At 37.5% G+C, this 22,301-nt stretch overlaps 1 protein-coding gene across 15 annotated transcripts in view; it reads left to right on the top strand.

Annotated features, from left to right (window-relative positions):
- MEIS2 (Meis homeobox 2) overlaps positions 1-22,301 on the top strand; it is a 174,994-nt gene that overhangs the window by 24,171 nt on the left and 128,522 nt on the right. For 9 of the 15 annotated variants that reach the window (XR_009727598.1, XM_061367682.1, XM_061367684.1 and 6 more), the window contains one exon: positions 19,308-19,409. The exons of the other annotated variants lie outside the window; for them this stretch is intronic. Coding sequence is in view for 8 of the 9 variants with exons in the window: in XM_061367682.1 (XP_061223666.1) it covers positions 19,308-19,409 (102 nt within the window). In the remaining variant the exon portion in view is untranslated. The remainder of the gene's footprint in view (positions 1-19,307; positions 19,410-22,301) is intronic. 15 annotated transcript variants of the gene reach the window in all.

Below are 22,301 nucleotides of genomic sequence, written 5' to 3'. Positions count from 1 at the left end.
GAAAATAACTAAAGAATTTTACTTAAAAGATAGTTGGTGTTGAGAGATTTGCTTCTGACTTCATGTTTTGGGGTGGTTTTAGATATATGTATGTGTATACATGTGTGTGTGCACACATATATTTATGTATTTGTATTTCAAAATGAAAAAAGTAGAATTCCCCCTTAGGCTGTTCTTCAGATCCTATTCAGCCTAACCCAATATGCCTCCAAACGTTAGATAACATTCCATTTGCTAAATTATAATTGTTTGTTACAATATTAAAGGTTTCATAACACAACACATTCAAACATACAGTAGCTAGTGCTTAAATGTCTTTTTGTGTTGTTACAGACTGAGTAATTTCTTCCTATATACACCAAGTTATTTGAAAGATCTAGTGTTGGAATCTCTGGATTTTATTTATTTTTTTTTTTCAACTTAGTCATGTAAAGAGATGTCTCCTGATGCCTGTTAGAGTTTAATTTAGAGTAGTAATTAAACTTGAATACTGCCTCATAAACAAAAGATAAACAATAAACCAGCCACATTCCCTGCTGTTTCATAGCTTTCTTTCCCAGATGTTTTAGCCTGATAATTTTTACATAGTGAACTACCTAGCATGGAGTGCTATGGACAGAGGTCAAAGCCTGTTTCTTTATAGTGGGTTTTAAAAACTTTTAGTTAATGAAATACTACAGAATTTTCCTTTGTGTAGCTGATAAAATTGTCAGATACTGAAGGACACACGTTAATTGACTTTTAAATTCTCTCCCTCTTGTTTAACAAGATGGCACTAATTTAAAAAAAGCCACAAGCTTTATTTTAACTGTTAATGACCAAGAAATGTTGTTATTCCTTGATATTAGGGTGCCCGGACAGCGCTTTAGAATCCTCTGTGTCGTCTGTAAAAAATAAAAATGCACTTGAAGAAGCTGCTCTCTCCGTGCTCATCCTAAGCAACTATGGAAATGTTCACAGTGGAAGGCCTTTAATTTTTCAAACTGCTCCTCAGGCTGCCGGAGCTTGTGTGTCCATCTCTGGACCGCTTCTCTGTCAGCCGTGATCTTTCTAATTGCCAGGTACTAGTAGGCCATTCAGCTGCAGAAGCCATGTTATTTTCACTGGGTGGGGTAATTACTGAAAGCTGAGAATAGCTGCACTAAAGACACGGGGATACTTTCATGATCCCATTAGCATAAGAGAGGGTAAATTATTCATGCCAAGTGAGGATTCTATGGGGAAAAGTATAGTTAATGCACATAGTTTTTAAATGTATCCCTTTCTGCTCCGAGACTAAATTCTGGTTGGATTCAGTTCTCAGACATTTATGGGAAAGCTCTAGTGGCATGTTAGACGCAGTTCATCTCTCTCTGTTTGCAGCGCTCTCAATAGAGACCATCTGGCAAAGATCCAAAAGGTGATTAAACAAAATGATCAGCTCTTGTTGCTGTGTTACATGTCCAATACTCTGGATTAAAAAACATGACCCACAACATTGAGCTAACATCCTTTTTTTTTTTTTTCTTCCTCTTTCCCCTTCCCCTGTAAGAATTCAGATGGTCCACAAATGTCTATGCCATCTTTGTGTCCTTATGGCCCATAATCATGAACAGGTTGTGCAAATGGCTCTTTCTGTAACACGGTCTGTTCCAGCAGCATAGAAACATTTCATATTAATTGGGTCAGTCTAATGTTCATAATGACATGGGGAAAAATTACCCAAATGCATTCTTATAGTAAACACTTCAAATGTGCCTTTCTTCTGCTAGAAATTTGACATCAGGCTCATGTGACTGATTTATTTTTTAAGATGGAAGAAAATCAAAGCTTGACACTTAATCTGCTGAAAATAGTTTAAAGTCCCTTCTAACCAAACAAAAAAAAAGGGGGAGGAGCAGGCGGATATGAGCTGTGGTTTAACACCACAGTCAGGGATGAATTTACAGTTCTTTTCAGAAGAGTACTCCCTTATCATAAACAAGCTGATAATCACACTGAATCTAACTCCCAATTAGCTTTTTCTTTGCTCACAGAGATCAGTGTACATGTCCTCCTTAAGCCGTGATATGTTGCCCTTGAGTCAGACAGAACATTTGTACAACTTATGTCATATTTGGAATTTAAAGATTAACACTATATGCTTACCAGAAAACCCAGCTAATCAGCAAGGTAATTTTTCAAACCAATCACTTCAGTGCCTGAGTTAAGGTAAAAATGCCAAGACTGTGAATAGGGGACATATGTATCTTATCTTTTTGGGGTTGCATCAAATGCCAAGTACTAGTGTAAATTCAACAGAAACCAGATATTGTTGGAAAGTAATTAAAGAAATATTGAGATTAAACCTACCATATGAGTGAAATATTTGTAGGCCCACTTTGTTGCATGCAAACAATTCATATGAAATTGAACAGTGTTTCTCTTACTTCTTGAGCTGTACTTTGTTAAACATGACAAAGGAAACACCTCTGTGTATTCAGCCATAGTGTTGGAGGGATCTTCTTCAAGCTGAAGGTGTTTGCAGTACAAAATCAGTAGGTTTACTTAAAGGAGAAATTCATTAATTTAAAAAGAATTAAAAAAAAAAAAAGAAGAGAAAATATAAAGCCTCCAAACCTGTGTCAAGAAAAATGAAACTCCACTTTTGAAAGCTTAAAAGATCCAATGATGCTGTCAGCTCTCTTTACTGTGCAAGGCTGTTGTGGTTTAACCCCAGCCAGCAGCTAAGCCCCACACAGCCGCTTGCTCACTCCCCCCAGCAGGACAGGAGAGAGAATCAGAAAAGTAAGAAAACTCATTGGTTGAGATAAAGACAGTTTAATGGATAAAGTGAAATCTGTGCATGCAAGCAAAACAAGGAATTAATTCACTGCTTTCTATCAGCAGGTAGGTGTTCAGCCATCTCCAGGAAATGAGGGCTCCATCGCATGTCACAGTTACTTTGGAAGACAAGCACTGTAACTCTGAATGTCCCACTTCTTCCCCCAGATTTATAAACTGACCATGGTGCCATATAGTACGGAATTCCCCTTGGGTCAGTTGGGGTCAGCTGTCCCAGCTGTGTCTCCTCCAGCCTCTTGTGCACCCCCAGCCTACTTGCTGGTGGGGTAGAGTGAGGAGCAGAAAAGGCCTTGACCTTGTGTAAGCACTGCTCAGCAGTAATGAAAACATCCCTGTACTATTAACACTATTTTCAGAAAAAGTCCTGAACATAGCCCCATACTAGCTACCAGAAAGAAAATTAACTCTAGCCTAGCCAAAGGCAGCACAAAGATGAATGCAGCAGGTAAAAGGTAGGGAGAACTCTTCCAGAATGCTCAGGGAGAGGAGGCCTGGCCAGGCTCCCCTAGCGTCAGGGCAGCCTGGCAGATGAAAGGGTCCCACATAGCCTTGAGGGCTAAAGGCTATTACAGGGCAACTGATGCTCTGTTGTCATGCTGATTTTCAATTGATTTTTGCCAGTACAGTACTTGTTGAAGGCATCAAACACTGCATTATGGCACTACACAGTGTAACACCTGGGCCTTTTGTCTTTCTGTCTTGTCTTTGCCAAGAAGTACTAACCACTACATGATTACTCCAGCTTCTGAGCAGTTTTTATATCTGGGGAAATAGGTGAAGGAAATTTGACAGCTATCTTTAGTTGTCTCTTAATGTGATTTGACACATTTGTTTGTAGTTCTAATTTGTCAAACAAGTCTGGTTTTGAATTAGTGTAAAACTTTGCTTTCAATTTGTGAAACTACTTCTCATTTACGTAACTGAGCACAGGGTACTAATAAACCCAGCTCTGATGTCTAAATATACTTTTGTCTTTCTCAAACTTGTATGATTCTTTTAATTAACTGGTACTAGAGATTGTTAAATCTGTGAGTGCAGGAAGATTTCTATAGGTTGAAGTGAGTAATTTCTCCTATTTTATAACTTCTTTCTTCACTTGAACTATTGTAGATTTTTTTATTCACAAAAAATTAAGCCATGTACATATAAGTCTTGATAAACAGAGGATTCTTAAAATCAGATTAGCATCTATATGTTTAGGCTATCACCTTCAAATAAATGCTTACCATTTTAACCAGAGGTTTCCACTGGCTTGTGCAAGTCATCGTGGATGAAGTAGATGTAAATGGGTATTTTAAAATGTTTTCAAGAATAAAAATTTACATGTGAAAGCTAGAAACTTAGACTTGCAGCTTTCTGATGTTATGGGAATTATAATAAAGCAGTATAGTCATATGGGTAGGATGATATCAAGAAACAGTGATGGCCATCGTAACTATCCTGCTAGCTCCAGGCATGATCCAAATAACAAGTATGACCAATGGGAACACATCTGTTAATTTGGTGGCCTGTCTGCATCTCCTCAGTTTGTTGCCATGAAGTAAGGATATAGCTGTCTACCCAGGAGCAACTAAGTGCAGAATCAAATCTGATAGGACTTCATGTAAGTAACATGCCCTCTCTGATGTGTAATTCTTCCCACCTATAATCTGTACAAGGGGCACAAGGGTACTTAGATATTTTGTGAATGTTTTGAAGTGGTCATCTGTTGTTGGACTGCTCTGATACTCCAGGAATGCAGGGTTATGTAGAAAATTCAAGTGCTTTCTTCTATTGGCCTCCCTGAATTTCACAAAAGCAGTGCTGAATATACTGCATTTTTAAATTGAATTGCTTATTTTAACACTTCCTCTTTTTTCAACAAAGGTGAAAATAAGTGAATGAAATAGCCTTTTTGCACAGAACTCTGTATTGTTTTCAATTAATAAGACTTATGAAGTCAACAATGAAAGATGATAGTGTTCTTTAGTGATATCAGCATTAACGATGGTAAGTCTAAAGTAAAGTTTCCAGTGTTTAAAAAAATTTTTGTATCAGTATATATATGCGTATTCCTTGTTTACTAGGGTTTTGGTCGGTTGGCTGGTTTGTTTTGTTTTTCTCTCTCCCTGAACCAGCATAGTAACATAGACTAAGACTACTAACATAGATTAAGACAAGCATAGTAATATAGACTAATCACTATTAGTCTATATTACATTGCAAATTCCAGACACTCTAGTCATACTATCTAGTGATTAGAATCACTAAATATGATTCTGTGTTCATATTTAGGTCTTTGGCATCCACGGGTAATGTTGTATGTTGTAGAACAAGACTGTGCAATACATTGTCATTTTGTAGGGTTTTGATTTGCCTTTTTTTAGGGGGGTTGATTTGTTGGGTTTTTTTGTTTGTTTGTTTGTTTTTTTAACTATTCTTCTTCTTTAGGATTTTCTTAGTACTCTAGGGTTATAGAACAGGCTGTTTAGTGACCTTGCACATCAGTAGTTCTGTCTTTTAAACACGGACATTGATTTTTCTCATCCTGGCATGAGAAGATCTATCATACCCCCTGCACAGGCAGTGGTGGCTAAGAACGAAAGCTTAGGGTGTCTGAACTCGCAGCAGTTTCATGAATAGTCTGCTTCATATTTACAAGGTTTTTGTTAACTATGAAATGCAGATATCCATTTTGGGGAGAGGGGAAAATTTATAACATTTTGTGTAACTATTTTACTGTTAATACTGCTCTTAGTCTTAAAAAACATACTGATCTAGATTCAGTAATTTGAGTTTCTACAGGACTTAAAATAACATTTTCAAATGCACCGTGTGTCTTGATCAAAGTTACAGCCCTTATGAAAGGTCTGTCTTTTGTTTATGAGTCAGTGATGGACTGTCCAGAGGTTTAAAGGAAGGGGGTGGAAATCAATCAAAAGCAGTTCTTCCTTCTTGGAGGAAAGAAGAGGAAGACACTATTCACATAAGTTCCTGATCCTTCTTGTGTGGAATCATAGCAATAACAGGGGCACTGCTGCTTTCAGGTATGCAAAGTTTGAGTCAAATGCATCCACATAAATGGAAAAAAAAAGCATGATTCTCATATCTTAAAAAATAAACACACAAAAAACCCTTATTAATTTTTTGACAACTCCTGTAGAAACTACTGCCATTAAGACTCGCAGGATCTACAAAAAGACATCCATAAAAGTCTAATGCTTCTTAATATTTCTGAACAAAATTTCATCATGCTTTACATTTTAGAGGGCAAATAATAATAAATACCAGATATTTTATTATTTATACAGGAAATTTTTGAATTACTTGTTTCCTTTGGTGGTTTTGAAATGTTAACATGAGCTTCAGAGAAAAATTAATTTGTGCTTTCAGTTTAATTAATTTCTTGAAATACTAACACTTACTCAAATCTGCTGGAGAGAATAGACTTATGCAGTAAACTCAAAATCAACTTTAAGGGATTTTGCTGCTGTTATCTTATTGTGCTAAATCTAGAAATTCACCTCGTGTGCAGGTATGTGTGGGGCTGGAAGTAGAAAATTCTTCATTTTCTGCTGTTATATATGGGTGGCTTATGAGTGACAGCCCCAAAGCTTGGCTGTTTGTATTGTTTGTGAAGCTATCTTTACCCCAGCATAAGGAGTGAACACAGGGAAATTGTCTGGTGGCAGAGTTGGCATGATGGCTTGGTGCCCCTATTCCTACCTACAGCCTGGGTAGGGAGCAAAGGAAAGAGAAAGACAAAGTGGTTTCCTGCTGCTCCACTGACTTCCCAGCTGCTCTGAGCCTGAAGTCCATTGTGAACTCCAGATGCTCAAACTTGTGCCAAGTGCTGTCCTAAACTGCCAGCCGCATAACTTGTGGAAAGAGCTCAGATTCTTTTATGGATGGTTACCTTTGTACACCCTTGGCACTAAACATTTCTCATGCACAGGCTAGGATTGGGGTCTTCTACTTTCTTATGTAAACAGAGCATTTGCTATAACTGACAAGGATTGCTGGAGCAGCCATGAAAGTGAGAGAGGGGAATTCGGAAAAATGTCTATTAAGATGTGATTTGTACCATGAAATTTTTTGACAACCCTGGCACTTAATTCTTAGATCAGTAAAGAGTGCTTTTTCCCTTATAATCTTGAGTTATGCCCACCAGCTTATTGTGGCTACACTTGTTTAAGCAATTACATTTGTTTAAACTTTCCTCGAGCCTTTACACATGCAGCTGTAAGTTGGGCATACCTAGATTTAAGGCAGCCCCCACTTGCAAGTGTCCAGCAGAACTGAATATGATGAATACATGCATATAATTTTATTGCAGGACTTGGTGCTAAGGTTTTAAATAATTTACGAGCGTAAAATTCGGAAACTTGCATGAACTCCCTGTCTAATTTTACACTCCTGCTTAAAGAAGATGGGACATTGCTTAAATAGCACAAATCAGAATTTTTCAACTTGGAGCTGCCTTCCTAATTCCTCCCACCTCAGATTTACCACTTACTGATGGTTCTCTGTTTCATGGGACTCCTGACCCCATACATCTGTTAAAGGGGATAGTTCAGGATGAACACAGCCTCCTACTCAGTAGGACCGCAGTGTTCTCTTAGCTTCTACTGGATGCTTGAACAAGCAGAGGGCTTAAGTGAAATCCTTTAGCTGAGGCAAAATCTGTTCTTATTTAGGGACTAATCCAAAGCCTGTTAGACCAACAGAAAGACTTCGGTTGACTTCAGTGAGCTTTGGATCAGGCCCTCCCTTGCTAATACGTCTGAAATCAGTGGAGCTACATTGGGCTTCTGCCAGCAGAAAAAAGGGAGAGGGGTTGTCCTTCTGCTTTATTTGTACAGTACCTAACGTGCTGAGGTCCTGGTGGTCACAACAGTGTTTCTAAGTGCTTCAATGAAACAACTTGGTGTTCATCGGGTCCCATTCAGCTGGGTACCGATTTCTGTTGTTTAAAACAACCATGTATGCTGTGCATCCAGCTCATCCCCAGGCATTATTTTGGTCTTCTAATGTTCTGTATCAAGAAATTTCTTGTGAAAAGTATAAAGAGAGGATGACAGGTTTTATATCAGGAAAAAATAATATATATTTTTATATATATATCTGTACTATCAGATTGTAAAGAAAACCGTTTTGAATGAAGACTATTCAGTCCATGGAACACTTAAACACAAGGAGTGTAACTTGTACTGTCATCTCACTGCCTTCAGAAAATGATTGAAGCCCCATGCCTTCTCTACAGTCAAAAGGCTGTTACCTTTTTATTATTATTTCATTATTACCTTTTATTTTTATGTCTCAGTGTTAAACTATAGTCCAAATTATAATTGCCACTTGTTAAAGACTTTAGAAAAGAAGTGGCAAAGGTTTTAAAGATCCTATGTGTACATCAGCATGGACCTTCTGTTTTCGTAAGTGCCTGTGACAGCCAAAGTAGGACCTCAGTCTGGCAAGGACTTACACATTGCTTAAGTCTGTATATTGCAAGTCATGTTATTGAAATAAAGGCCCACAGTAGGGTTAATGCTGACCACCTCAGCCTTTGTAGGATTTGTTTTCAATTGACACTTTTGTTGTAGTCCTAAACTACAAATATTTTCATTAGAAAGAAAGCTGCTAAGTTTTGTTTGTTTTAACTTTGCACTTTTGATTAGATCTCATGTGCTTCTAAGTCCATGCACTAAAGATTCATTTTGTGTATTCAGATACATAATATATTTTGTGCAAAACCTCCGTCACCATGTTCAATTGTATTTCAGTATGAAAAAAATCCTGTTTCAAAACGTTTTTGTGTAGTATATTTAGACATAACTTTCTAGATGACAAACATTAGACTTAATGTTTTGTTTTAATAGTCTTATTTTTCTTCAGTAGTGTTTTATTCATTTTGTGTAAAATGGTAAATTCTGTAAGTTTAAGGTATTACACAATTAAGATTTACATGTTACCAAAATGCTTAATGCATACAGATGCCTTTCATTTTAGGGAAACAGGGATAGGCTGGTCTGACTAGCACCTCATCTAGCTTGCAATTTGAAGTTTTCTGTGCTTTTCATGTGCAAGGATTTAAAAAGATAAATTACTGCAGTACTCATTCTTCAGTCCAAGTAAGAAGTAACAATGCAGTTTTCCAGTTTAAACACCCCCCCCCCCAACCCCACAAAATAATGAAGACAATCTTATTGGTGCTAAATGCTTCTAAATTTTAGTTACGTACAGATTTGACTGTTTTCTTTCAGTTTCAAGAGAACATACCTGGACTTCCCTGAAATTCATAAACTTACTTAAGTGACTTGAGTTAGGCATAGGTGATAGCTAACCACTGTGTATGTGCCCATTTTCTTCTAGTATGCTTTTTTATTCTGTCTCAGAGTAATGAAATTCATCCTACCTTATCCATTTCCAAAAAATCTTCTGTAGTTTATATCTGCAGTGATAGATGAAACACTTTCTTTTATCTGTGAATTAATTATCTTAGTTATTTCTCTGAGTTAGATCTTAACAGTTCATATTCCCAGCTTTGAGTATAGTTTGCTAAAAAGCTCTGTGAGCAAGGTTTTAGGAAAGAAAGGCTTTATTGATTTTTATTCTTTTTTTTTTTTTTTTTAAAGATCTTTCTATTAATCTATAACTCAGGCTCAGCTACCGATTTTCCCTCTTTTTTGTTGGGTTTTTTTTTCTCTTCCGACTTTGGGCAGGAATATGTTTCATATAGTCAGGCCTTTCTAATCTGGTAATTCATCAGTGACATTGAGGATTTGGTTTCAAACCCCTCTCTGCTTTCTTGTAAACTAATCCTACAGTCCTAGGACCACCAAAGAGAATGTCATTTTTGCTAGAAGTCCATACTGTCAGAATTCAGGTTTACTGTATGCCAATTAACCCTCCTTTAAGCTCTTCCAAATGGCTATCAGTTTTGTTTAAGAGAAATAAGCTGTCCTTTTGTTTTAGAATGAGTAAAGAATTTTCTGCAATTTTCTGAATTTTTACCAACTTAATTGATGTGAATATAAAGTACACAGTAGGTCAAATGCTGAGTGGGAGTTGATAGGAGCAGTCTGTATATTTGAAAGCAGAATTGATTCAGTCTTGGTGTGCTTGTGCAGCAAAAAAATCTTATCTTTCTCTAATTTTCTTTCATATAATCAAGGAATAAATATGAGTTTTTCTCATGTTATTTTTTATGACTGCTTTACGTGAGCTCAGATGAGCTGCTTATGTTCTTAGTAAGGATGTGTGTGTGTGTGTATTTTTCTCCTTGTTTATTCACATATAAACATTTCACATACTTCCTTAGAGAATTTCCTTGTAAGGTTCAGTTCTTAAGAGACCAAGAACTTGTCTAGCCCACAATTTCTAAACTATGCAAAAAGCACCCTCCAGCTGAGGCAAACTCTAGAACAATTCACTTGGACCTGCTTTGCTTGCCACTGTAGTACTCTTGGATGTAAGGGTCTAGTTCAAATTGTGGCTGTAACAAGCAGCATGCACCCATGCACAGCCAGAAGTCCAGTGGGGGATCCAAGTACTGGTCTTCTGTTCCAGTCTGCCACCAAACAGCTGTTTGCTGTAGCATGATTCATGTTATTTTAGATAATTTGAAAAGGATATTGCTTCTGACAACAAAAAAAGCATAATGTCCTCTGCTCTTATGCCTTCTTCATGCTCCTTAGCTGTTCTTGAGCTGTCGTTTCATGGGACTGGGGTGTAACTTCTACAAGTGAAATGAGATTATTATATCCAAAAGAAAAGGGAGAATGGTGGGCAGAAATGCTGCTGTTAAATTCAGGTGAAACCATAGATTTTCACTTGTGTGATCATTAAAGTTGAGTAAAAGCTGATATCTCACACTTTCAGAAGAAAGACTTCGTTTCCACCAGGCTTCTTATGCTTTAAATAACTGATTTGGCAGCCTTGATCTACTCAAATGTTACTTTCTTGGTGCCTCTTTATAACAGTCCTTTAAACAACTTGTGAGAAACTTCTTAGCTTGTTTTTAGACTGCTAGAGGTAGAAAACATAGACTTTAAAAAAAAAACCCCACAGATTTTCAAAGTAGACCTTTAACATAGCATTAGACTATTTCTTTCTGTAAATCATCTCTCATACATTAAAAAGCAACTACCAGTTGATTTTCTTCCTGTCTTGTATGTGTTTGAGGTTGTAACAGTAGAAGGCCTAAGCTTTGCCCTCTTCCCCCCCACCCCCTTTTATTTTTATTTTTAGTTGATGGCTTTGGGAAGGTTGGTCTTTCTGTTATTTTCTTAGTTACATTATCTATAAAGGTAGGGGTTTTTTGGTTGTGTTCTCTTTTGGTGGTTTTTGTTTGGGTTTTTTGTTTGTTTTTTTTATAGTATGGCAGAGAGTAGTAGGACATAAACCTTTTAAAAGTAGATTTTGTAAAATATACAGCATGGATAAAGGTTCATCAGGTTTTGCTTGAATGAGACACAACTGTTAAAAGAATCAGTAGATCTGCAGAGAGGCTATGGCTATTGTCACGTCCAGGGGAACTGAATCTTGGCGTTCATTTAGGATTCCCTCCTGATAAGCAAATTCCCATGACCGCTTTTGAAGCTTTAAAAGCTTTGGTTTTGTTTTAAAAGGCCTCTGAGCATCGGCAATGTTTTCATAGGCATTTAGAAACAAAAAACTGAGCTTTTAAACCTTCAAGAGTTGCTGTGGGGATTCACTTTGCTTCTCAGCAGACCAAGTCTGGGGTAACACCTGCAAGAAGTGTGTATCTGTGCATGTGGATTTTGTGAGAATTGTGAAGCTCCATCTCAACTGACCCACAAATGTGACAGCAGTGTGTGTGTGTAAATCTTGTTATGTTTTCCTGTTATTCATTCTAAAGAGCAAGCTATTTTGGTTCTGTGGAATTACTGATGTGGGTAAGACAATTTTGGTTTTAGATTGTTTTCACATCTTCTCCATGTACATCAACTGATGCAAACACTAAGAAATGGCCTTTAGAAGAACAGACTGAATGAGAGTCCCTGTTTATGTTTCGTTATCTAAAGGATATTAGGGTTTTTTGCTTCAGCTTTACTTTTGTCTTCTACAGTTAAAATCAGTTACACAATAGAAGGTAGCTTTTTGTAAGTAGATGTAAACCCATTACTAGATAAGAAATAATGTGCAATACAAATGAGCAGACAAATCGTCAGACAGAAATACTCATTTGCACTCCTTTCCAACTCCATCTCTTTGCATCTTAAACATGTGAGGTGAAATTTTGTCGTATTTTCGGTGGAAGGGTAAGGTGGTTTTCAGAATTAAGGATAGATATTAAATTAATATATTAGGAGTGTTTTTCTCCTGTCCTGTGCTGTTCTCAAAACACCTGTTGCGAGAAATAAGCACACATTTTGTGACTGATGATACTAACTGGCAAACTTGGCACCAAATAACCTGCTGAAACTAAAATGTTGATGCAGAACATGTGCTTAACTTAACAGTCCATAACCCTGTTTTTAGAACACTGAAATACCTACCCTGAGGAAAGCTCATAAAATGAAGGTCTTTAAAGTTCATAGATTAGACCAATGAAGCTGCAGCCATTTTTAAGAATGTGTATCTTCATTGACTTCTATTAATTCATGATGGCCAAATATATGAAATATGAAACATAAAAGCACTGAAGAAGACTTTTTTTATTATTATTCTATTTTAAAGTGTGTTTTTCATAAATTGTCTGAAAGAATAAACAGAAAAGGGATACTTGAAGAGGCAAACATTCTACATTTGGGAGGATTATGTATTGCAGGAAGATCTGAAAGAACCTCTGCTTGATTTCTAAGGGTATTTAATTGAGCTTTTTATGACATATAATGCTTAATTCCTCTAGAAATTCCCAGTGCCCTTAAGATTCTATTGCTTGAGATTAGGTTGAGTAATTTGGCATATCTCTAATTGTGTTTCCCCATGTGTAGCAGTCCAGCCATGCCTGTCTTATTTTACTGTTAAATATATAATTTATAAATAGATAACAATCCTGATAAGCTTGTTTGAATCCATTTTAGAACAAAATTACTTGTTTTGTATTGTGATAGCTTCAAGGTGGTTTAGAGTAACTGTCCTCAACAAAGAAGAAATCGTTGTTATCTTATTCATCTGGAGGCATGGGAAGTAAAAATTTGGGCTACTGTAGCAATGAGGACCAATTATTTCTGAAGTGCTCCTTGAGAAATAAACTTTCTGCACCAGGCAAATATGAAGTCGTAATAAATATGTGAACATACAATTTTCCTTTTTGTACTTGTCCACACAGGGTTCATGCTAGTTTATTACTCTTAAATGAAAGGAATTAGTATAAATTATATTAAGCTGAACAGAATTTTCTTAATTTGGTTTTTCTGGCTATGTAACGTTTCTGACAAAAAACTTGCTATCTTCCATTTCACCAAATGTGCACTTTTTTGCCTCCAAACTGTATGCTTTAGTATTAGACATTTTGGGATACAGTGGTATTATTTCTCTTTTTTGGGAATAAACCAGAAGCATCTTCTTGTGCTGAATATCCTGATAGAAAATGAAGACAGAATTGGCGAAGGGGAGTTGGATTGTTCTGTGGGCTTTTTGTTGGGTTTGGTTTTTCTTTTTAATCTCAGTATTCCTTACTTGTTTTTTCTTTTTTTTTTTTTTTTTTTGATAATTGAACAAAACGCGGGTGAAAAAAAAACAAATTGTCCTTAACAAGGAAATTATTTATAAGTGCAACATGTTTACGTATCTGGATGAGAACAGTGCATTGTTAACAGTGACTGCATGAATCGCATGATGCAACCTTTTGACAACTGAGTATCTGCTGGAGACATCTGTGAAGGGTGACCTTTCACCCCAAGGAAGAATTCTCTGAAGGTGGGGAACGCCGTTATCTATCCTGGCCCACCATGCAGACAGGCTGCCCACCTGCACCCACTTCGTTACATAGCTCTTCAGATACAAATCGGCTGAGTCAAAACTAAGCAGATTCTTCTAAAGGGATATTGAAAGCCAACTTGCTTTGCCTTGGTGGGAAGGCAGAGGTTAAATCAGGGGCCTCAGACAGTATGAATCTAGAAAGAAGCCCTTAGTCTTTAAGTAGTCTCGTTAACTAGTAAGTCACCAGCAGAGGGATTGCTAATACCTGATGTTCCTGACACTCCCTGAGATCCTTTACTTCTGTAAATCACTTGTTAGCAGTGTTGTGGAAACCAGTATATACAGCACATTACCCTTCAGACACAAAGGCTCAAGTTACAAATTGTAGTGTACAGGCACAGAAGGCATCAGCTGTTTCTTTTTCAGGTAGAGGGAAAAGGAAGGAGGAGATGAAGGGTTGGGGTACACTGGGGCAGAAATACTAATAAATGTCTGAAAATGTTTTCAGACCAATATATTTCTGATTTTCATAGAAAAGAAAATTCATTGTACTGGCTGTAATCTGAGAAACTTCCTGTTTTCATGCTCTTTTTAATTCACAAGCTTGAAAATCTTGGTACAGGTGACTCTCTGAAAAGCAGTATCACGTTGGTGATTGCTGCTCCTAGTAATATGCTACTGTGTTTGCAGTGGTCATTCATAGAGAGCTACCAGCTGACTATTAGTCAACAAGGATCCATGTCCCACTTGTTATAGGTGAAGTGGTGATTTCTTGTCTCAAGTGGCTGTAATGTTTTAGGTGCGTGGTTTGGCTTGTGGTTTGGGGTTTTTTTGGTTGTTTTTTTTTGTTTGTTTGTAGGGTTTTTGGTTGGGTTTTTTTGGAAAACAGGTTACTCATTCCAGCCCCCCCCCTTTAGTCCCACAGAATGACTGCGTGCTTCAGCATGGATTTTTCTGCTAGTTGGATCCCAGGAGGCCTTATTGAGTGCAGCGCTGATCAGGGAGTTGCAGCTGTATAAAGTGTAGTGGGGGGAAATGTAGTTTGTACGATTTGTTCTTTACCTTGGTTCTGGTTCAGCATGGCAGCTGCACTCCGACTTTGTGTGTGACAACACAAAGGACAGCAAAAGTGAAAAGCAAGTCAGCAAGTAGAGAGACAAAAGCAACGATCAGCTAATACAGCTCCACATGGCCTAACTAATTTATGAGAAAAAACCTGTTCTGTTCATTGGATCAGCACTCTGAGGAGGCAGGTGGAATTGTAGGAAGTTTTCATTGAGTCTCTGGAGCAGCTAAGGAAGTCACTAGAGATTCTTCTCAGTTTGAACTTTATCAGGGTCTACGCTTAATCAATATGGTATTGGAAAAAGAATTAATTACTAAAGCAGAATAAAACAGCTGCATTTTAAACTAAGGATCCATCAATTCAGTAATCTTCCAGTTACAGGCTAGGTGCCGTGAGGATCATTTTGACTTCATGTAATGAGGAACTGAGGGAGTTTCCTCATGAACAGGCTGGGAATTCACATTAGCTTATTTCAGCTATTTGTCATCAGTACAACTCATTTCTCCCCTTCTGAATTACAATTTGTATTTGATATACTGTCAAACCCACAAAATTCCCATATTCATGGAACTGAAAGCATTAATGCGGAAATCATTGTCACCATGAGAAAAAGTCTTAACCTTCCTGAGCCTCTTTATTCTATAGGCTGTGGCTCGAGTGGTTTCATGCCGGACATACCTCTATTGTGTTCATTGTGAAGGTCAGGGACCTGCCTGTTGAAGAAGCAGTAATTTGAACACAGCCTGTAAATGTTTCATCTGTAATTTCCATAATGGTGAATTTCAAGGAGGGCTGAGAAGGGTTATGGGAGATGAATTAGGTTTTTAGTGAGCTCATTAGGAAGCCAAACAGAGTTTAGACAGCAAGGCGGTGAGTGTGGCTGTAATCAGTTCTGCTCGCTTTGTTCCCTGCCTTCGGGACATTTTTTGAAAACTTCATGGCAGGGGCTGATGAGAATATACTGAGCAGAGGCTGCAATCTGATGGTTGACTTGTTGATTTGTAAACCTCTTAATTCATTTTTTGTTCAATTTAATCTTTTCTTTCTTAAGGAAAATTAGTTGAATGTTAGCCCTCTTTGCACTATTCACCTCTTAAATTATGCTCATTTTGAGGAGCTTGTTATGCCTGAATAAACATGAAATGACTTGGCATTTTCCCATAAGAGGCACACCCATTTTAATACCATGTATTTACCATTCCTGGAAATGTCTCATTAACTTCTGAAAATCTGTGAGCATGATATTTTTGGGCTACTGTAACACACCTCTTGGCAGTCACAGAAGGCAGTTTGGTTAATGCCTCATAATATCCATTTTTATTCTCAACATGAAGAAAGGCTCTCTATAGAAAATTGATGCAGTTTGCTCTGCTAATTTTCATGCTCATTCCAATTAATTTAACATGACCCAGATTTTCTTCCTCGGGCTCATCCTGACTAATTAGTAAGGCAACACCTAGAACAAGTTCTGTTTAATAACATTGAGGAACACTAGTTGTGAGTGATTTTGATGCTAATAAAGATATTCACTGATGGGACAGATATTTGATGTCAATTATCGTATGTAATTTAGAAGTCCCAATGTGCTGGATAGAGGATAGGAAGGTTGGCAAATCTCTGTGGGAGATTAATTTTTTTCTTTTCGTTAAAAAGACTTCCAAAGCACCTAGCTATCCTCAGGGACCAATTAGTTTATTTTTTTGGTAGAGCTAGTAGTATTGTCAACTAATTCCGCAGTAATAGATGGGGTGGTGCTGCTAAGGATGAACAATCTGCAAACCATCAATGGCCAGGGCCCAGACCTGCGTTGTTTACCAAATTTTTAACATGTACAGGAAGAGCCACCATGGGCACCAGAATGTGGCGCTGGTTGAGGAGAAAAGTCTGGCCTGCTCATCGCCTTGAAATAGTTTCTCTTTCCTTGCCACCATCCAGATGAATCTATTTTGTAGGAAGTAAAAGGGGCTGAAAAGGGGCCTTGCTAGTGCTTCATAAATGAATTATGAACAATGGTGTTTCTTATTTCAGAAAAATGGTCCAAACCTGCACTCCATGTGATAATTCTTTGCTGCACTCTGAGAGCCAGGAAGAAGTTATCTCCATTCAAACGCGCAGGGCTGATGCACATGTAAATGTCCTTGCTGCTGAAAGACTGGCAGCATGGGCAGGTCCCAGTCCCTCAGAGCACTTCTCCCTGGGAAAGCAGCGTTGTTCTGTGTGCATCATCCATGCTGACAGAAACACAGTGTGTGAGGCAGGTGAAGAGTGAGGTGCATAGAGTGTTTTGTCATTGAGTTCATTGGAGGTAGAAACATGAAGTGCCAAATCTTAGTTTTTTACCTTGTCTGTTACAACAAATTCCCACGCATGCCACAGGAAAATAAAGACTGGATGACACTACTGTTCATACTTCACAATTTTGGTCAGCCACAGATACAAAAACCTGTGTGATCTCTTTACCAAAATTGTAGCACTAAGAGTTGCTTTTGCTCCTAGTTACATAAACAAAATACTGCTATTTAGCCGAAGAAGAAAAGAAATGACGTCCTGGTGTATCTATTTTGATCACAAGTACTTATGTCCAAAAACCTGCCTTCTAGTGGAGTGTTTGTTCTCTTTACAATATGTATTTAGAGATGAAGAAGAATTAGTAGAAATAATAACCATACTCAGGCTTGCAAAAATGTAATGCTCAAATGAGGACAAGAATGCATTGACATATTTGTCTTTAAAAGTAATAATATATTCACTTATGTAAGAGCCATCACCTATTACTATCAAAAGGAATATTATTTTTAAAGCAGTTTTCATTGAAAACTGTGTTGCTTGCAGATTTGAACACTTTTGAAAATCTTTATTCCTAAAGTTTGCTGAAGGTCCCTTTCTGTCAGAAAAAGGAATATAATATCTTGTGTTAGATAATACTCAAATATAATTAGCATCTCAATTCTTAGCTGCTGTATAAACTCTGGTAAATTTTAAAAACTGACATAGTAAATGCAGGTAAAAATACCTTAACTATAAAATGGCAAAGGGGGATAACGTCATTGGCATAATTTCACAGAGTTTTTAAGAGGCGGGGGGAAGGAGAGAGGAGAAGGGGCTGTGTGAAGTTTAATCTAATGCATTCAAACACTGTAGTTTCTGGATTGATGCCACTAAGCAGCTAAGAAAGGATTCCTGTGAATAGCCTTGCAGTAGGGAGTCAAAGATGACCATGTCTACAGTGATTCCTAGCTGGTATCAGAACATGACCATTCTGTTGTTCTGGGTCAGCAGTAAATACCTCACTCAAATGGTGCAAAGTCAGCCAGTTCTCAATTTTTTATCTCCTCAAGAGTGCATTCAGTGACTTTATCACTGAGAAGAATGACTCCCCTGCCTAGTGTGATCAAGATCTGGAAATTTGCTGCATCAGCACATTTAGCCCAGACTGCTGTTTGATTGGTGGGGCTTAGGTCTGATCTTATGGCATACATGTCAGCATTCCAACTGGCTAGGTGAACAGCCTGTCCAGAGGGAAACTCAGTTTAACCCATCTGAACCTGAAGGAAGAGAAGTCTCGTAACTTGCCATGTCTTTTGTTTGGAGTTCCTGCATATAGCCAGCCCTCTGAAGGGGGGAGTGGGGTGTTGGAAGTTCCCTAGAGCCCAACTTGTGGGGCTCTTCCCTAGGCACAGCCCAGGGACACAAACCAATCTAGGAAGACTTTGTAGGCGCTGCATATTTGTCTTATGCAACACTTTCTGCTACAATGAAAGACTTGAAATGAAATTACACGTTATGAATAGAAAAGCAAAGCATCAGGTGTCAGCTCTTTTGATGACTTAAACCAGGTCCAAAGCATTTTATGGGATAATTTGGGTGCAGACATAGTTTGGGTGCTGTTTTTTAGTCATATTATCCCAAAACAGTCCAGTAAAATTACAATGGGAGAAAATAAGTTGCCTGTCAGCCTTTTGTGTCTTTTTTTTTTTTTTTTTTTGTCAGCCGCTTGAAATTTTCTGGCCAGAATTCATACGTCTTTATGCTTGCTTCTTCCAGTTTGAGGAATTTGTATATTCCTAACTGTATCTTCCCTCATGGCTGAAACCAGACTCTAAGAAACTAGGAAGGACTGTATAGGGGCTTTGGCTCTTAAATGCTTGCTCTTATCATTTGTCTACTGCACCTGAACAACAAAACTTTTCAGGGCTTTCCAGTAGCCGGTTTTAAGCATCCATTTTATGTGTATAGCAGATGAGGCACAGATGGGTTATACTTTACCTTTGCAAGGCCCCTTGGAGGAAAAGACTCCTGAAAAATGGTACCCAAAGCAAATATGGGCAGTTCCAAAGCACATAGTTGTGTTGTGGAATGTGATTCACCAGTGGAGTGAACATCAGATCGAGCCCTTTATTGTGAGCACCAAATAGCATACCACTTATAAACATTATTAATTATGTTTCCAAATACCCAGCACACTATATTTAAAGTATGGGCTTTAACTTAAACCTGCAAGAGCAGACTGTCAGTGTTCCCACGTAACCCTTCACATTCTGGCATTTTCCAGACTGCCAGCCAAATGAACACTTTAGGAGGAGGTGCATATATATGCCTGCAGCACCCAGCGGGTTAATCCACCCTACTGTGCATAGGTGTTGGAGCTCTTATGGTATGTAAGACTTGCCAAGTTTGGAGTTTTGTTTTTTTTTTTTTTTTTTTTGGACTATGCATTCACAGCAAGAATTTCTTCTTATGCTGCTCAGGTGCTTGTGAATGCATACCGAGATGGTGCTCTTATTTGTGTTTTATGTAACATACACATTTGTGCACATTTTATCACCTGGAAAAAGCTTTTATGGTTCATTTTAACACTTTTCTATTAAAACATTTTTTTGTTGTTGTTGTTAATTAAACGTTCAGCCATCTTTCTTTTTTTTTTTTTTTTAAATGCATCTTAAAATAGACTAATGTGCATTTTGGTCTTGTGGCCTAACAAATGTCCATTTTAATAATTGAAATTTTTAACATAGTATCTCTCAGGAATAAGCATCTGTTCCATTTCTACTTTAACATTTTTTTTTTGAAATTATGAAAATATCCCATGAATGTGTACTTACATGCAATATTTCAGCTGATGCTTTTTTAATAGTTAAATAACCCTGAAAAGAGAGGTTTCTAATGTGGACAGTACATGGATTCTTGCTGTATTAGTGAGCATCATTTTTAGGGATCTGGACAAACAGTTGTGTCCAACAGCATGTTGTTTAAGGGGAACTGCAAGACAGTAAAATACCTCACATTTTTTAAGTTTGTGGCAGCTCTAGTGAAAATTGAGATGTTCTGATGGCTATTTGGCTTTGAAAAACACCCAATAATTTTTATTCTTAAAGAAGCTACATTAATGATTTAATGAAGAAGAGTACAGGTTTTAGCCATCATCTACTGTAAGTTCTCCATATTCTGCTATATATAAACAACTGCAAAATGCTAAAGGTTGAATACTGATAAGATGATACTATTGAACTTAATTACTTCAGCTGCAGGTAGAATTTTACTTGTACTTGGCTATTTTGCCCACATTTGATATTATTCTAATGACTAAAATAACAGGGGAGCAAATAACAAATGGTACTTAAAATAAAACACAGCTTTTTGATGTATGCTAACTTTGGTACAGTTGATTGAGGAAACAGAACATCCCACTTACTCAATCAAGGATAAAGAATCCCCCAAAAGAAATTAATCTCTTAAAGAAAATGTGCTTTGGGGAAAAAAAAAGAAAAAAAAAGCCTTTTTTTTTTTGTCTCCCGATTTTTTTAATGACTTGTTACTGTTGTCTCAGCTGTAGCCAAAGTCTGCAGCTGGTATTCTTAACAGAATACTACGAGGATGCTAAAAATACTTCTCTAAAAACATATAAAATAGCAATTTAAAAAAAAATTCATTTAAACAGCAGCACAAGGACATTTTGTGGACAGTGTTCAATAGGATGAAAATTTTAAACAGAATAACAGCTATTTACATTCACACTGCAAAATAATTACCAAAGAAGACAAAATACTTCAACCTAATTTAATAATGCTTTCCTTCAACCTAGGTGCCAAACCCTGGGAGTAAACTTCCCAACTTGTGCTGAGGTGGGGAGGGGATATTTGAAGTTAAAACCGCATAGAAACAAGTGCACTGAGCACTTTTCTGGGTGAGGTACTGAGTGAGTTTCACTTTTAAACAGAAAAGCATCATAAATCAGCCTAAACTACAAGTTTTAATGAGTATGTCTCCTCCGGAATTGTGCAGTGCTTGCAATTCTGTGTGAACAAGACAAGGACCTGGTCTTACACTCCTTACTCAGGCAAAACTGCCACTGACATTAACAATAATTTTGCTTGAATAGAACAAAGTGCTTGGTGGTGGTTGTGCCAGCATGAGGGGTGCAAGATTAGTACAGACGTGCAAAAAAGTACAGCTTCAAATGGCTGTACCTTTGACTTCTTGAGCTAGCATTTCCTCCAACTACAAGGATCTTAATTATAACATTTGCTGGTTCAAAGATTAACATTTAGCATTCTGGGAAAGACTTTCTGGACTTTAGTAACCTGATCAGTATGGTTTCCTTTTGGTCTCTGCCTCTTTCTGGTTCTTTGTATTGCAGAGGAGATGATCGTATCTGGCACATTCCTTGGATGACTTGAAGATAGCAGCCTTCTGTGTTTGGGGCTGAAAGATTGTGAACTCTGTGTTAGCAGAAATGCCACACAGGGGAGGTGAATAGAACATTTAAAAAGCTTTAGCTTTAGGTACTGCAGTGCAAGCAGAGTTGAATTTGAGAGCTGGGACTTAAGTGGACATTTGTCCCAGCTTTCTTCCTTAATAAAATCTGAGTGTTAACTGTGGATAAGGGCATTTGAGAGATCACTAAAAATGAATCATTGAGTGCCCAAAAGAGCTTTATTATGATATACTATGGAGAACTTTAGAATATACCATGTACTTTTTACATGCTTATTGAATGCATGCATGAGTTACTATTACAGAAATGAATTGTTTTGTCCTTTCCTGCAGAAGCAAAATAATTTGCCAAATTAAAATGTCAAAATAAACCTCATAAAAAACTGGATCTGTGTGGTCCTTTCTGGCCCTGTGTTCCCATCTAATTTTCTTTTGCCCCTTGAAAGGCTATTGAGCAAAAAAGCACAAGCTCCTACCAGCAATGATTGTTATGCCTGTGTGCGTGTGTAATCCATTCTGAAAAACCCTTACACAAATAGTAAATCTGGAAAAATCTCAGTGCAAAAGTCCCGACTAGCTAAACTGAGTGTAAAAAAAAAAAACCCCAAACCTAAATTTTAAAAATCCCCAGACTAATATCTGTTTCCAGGACTGAGTCCTTGTAGGTAAAATCAAAAGAGGTCTCTTAGTTCAGTTTGTTTGCCCCAGTAGCATTCAGATTGAAGGAATTATTCTGCTCCTGAAGTTCTGCATAGAAGTTGCCACTGCCCAGTTAACCAGTGTGAAAATACCATGGAAAATAAATTATTAAACTATACTGTTATTACTAACT

Source organism: Neopsephotus bourkii, unplaced genomic scaffold, assembly GCF_033783945.1.
Source record: "Neopsephotus bourkii isolate Nb327-2 ecotype Australia unplaced genomic scaffold, CSIRO-AGI_Nbou_v1 NB_1388, whole genome shotgun sequence".
In the NCBI taxonomy this organism is placed as follows: domain Eukaryota; kingdom Metazoa; phylum Chordata; class Aves; order Psittaciformes; family Psittacidae; genus Neopsephotus; species Neopsephotus bourkii.
The sequence above is the reverse complement of the archived record's forward strand: the minus strand, read 5'-3'. Positions and strand labels throughout refer to the sequence as shown.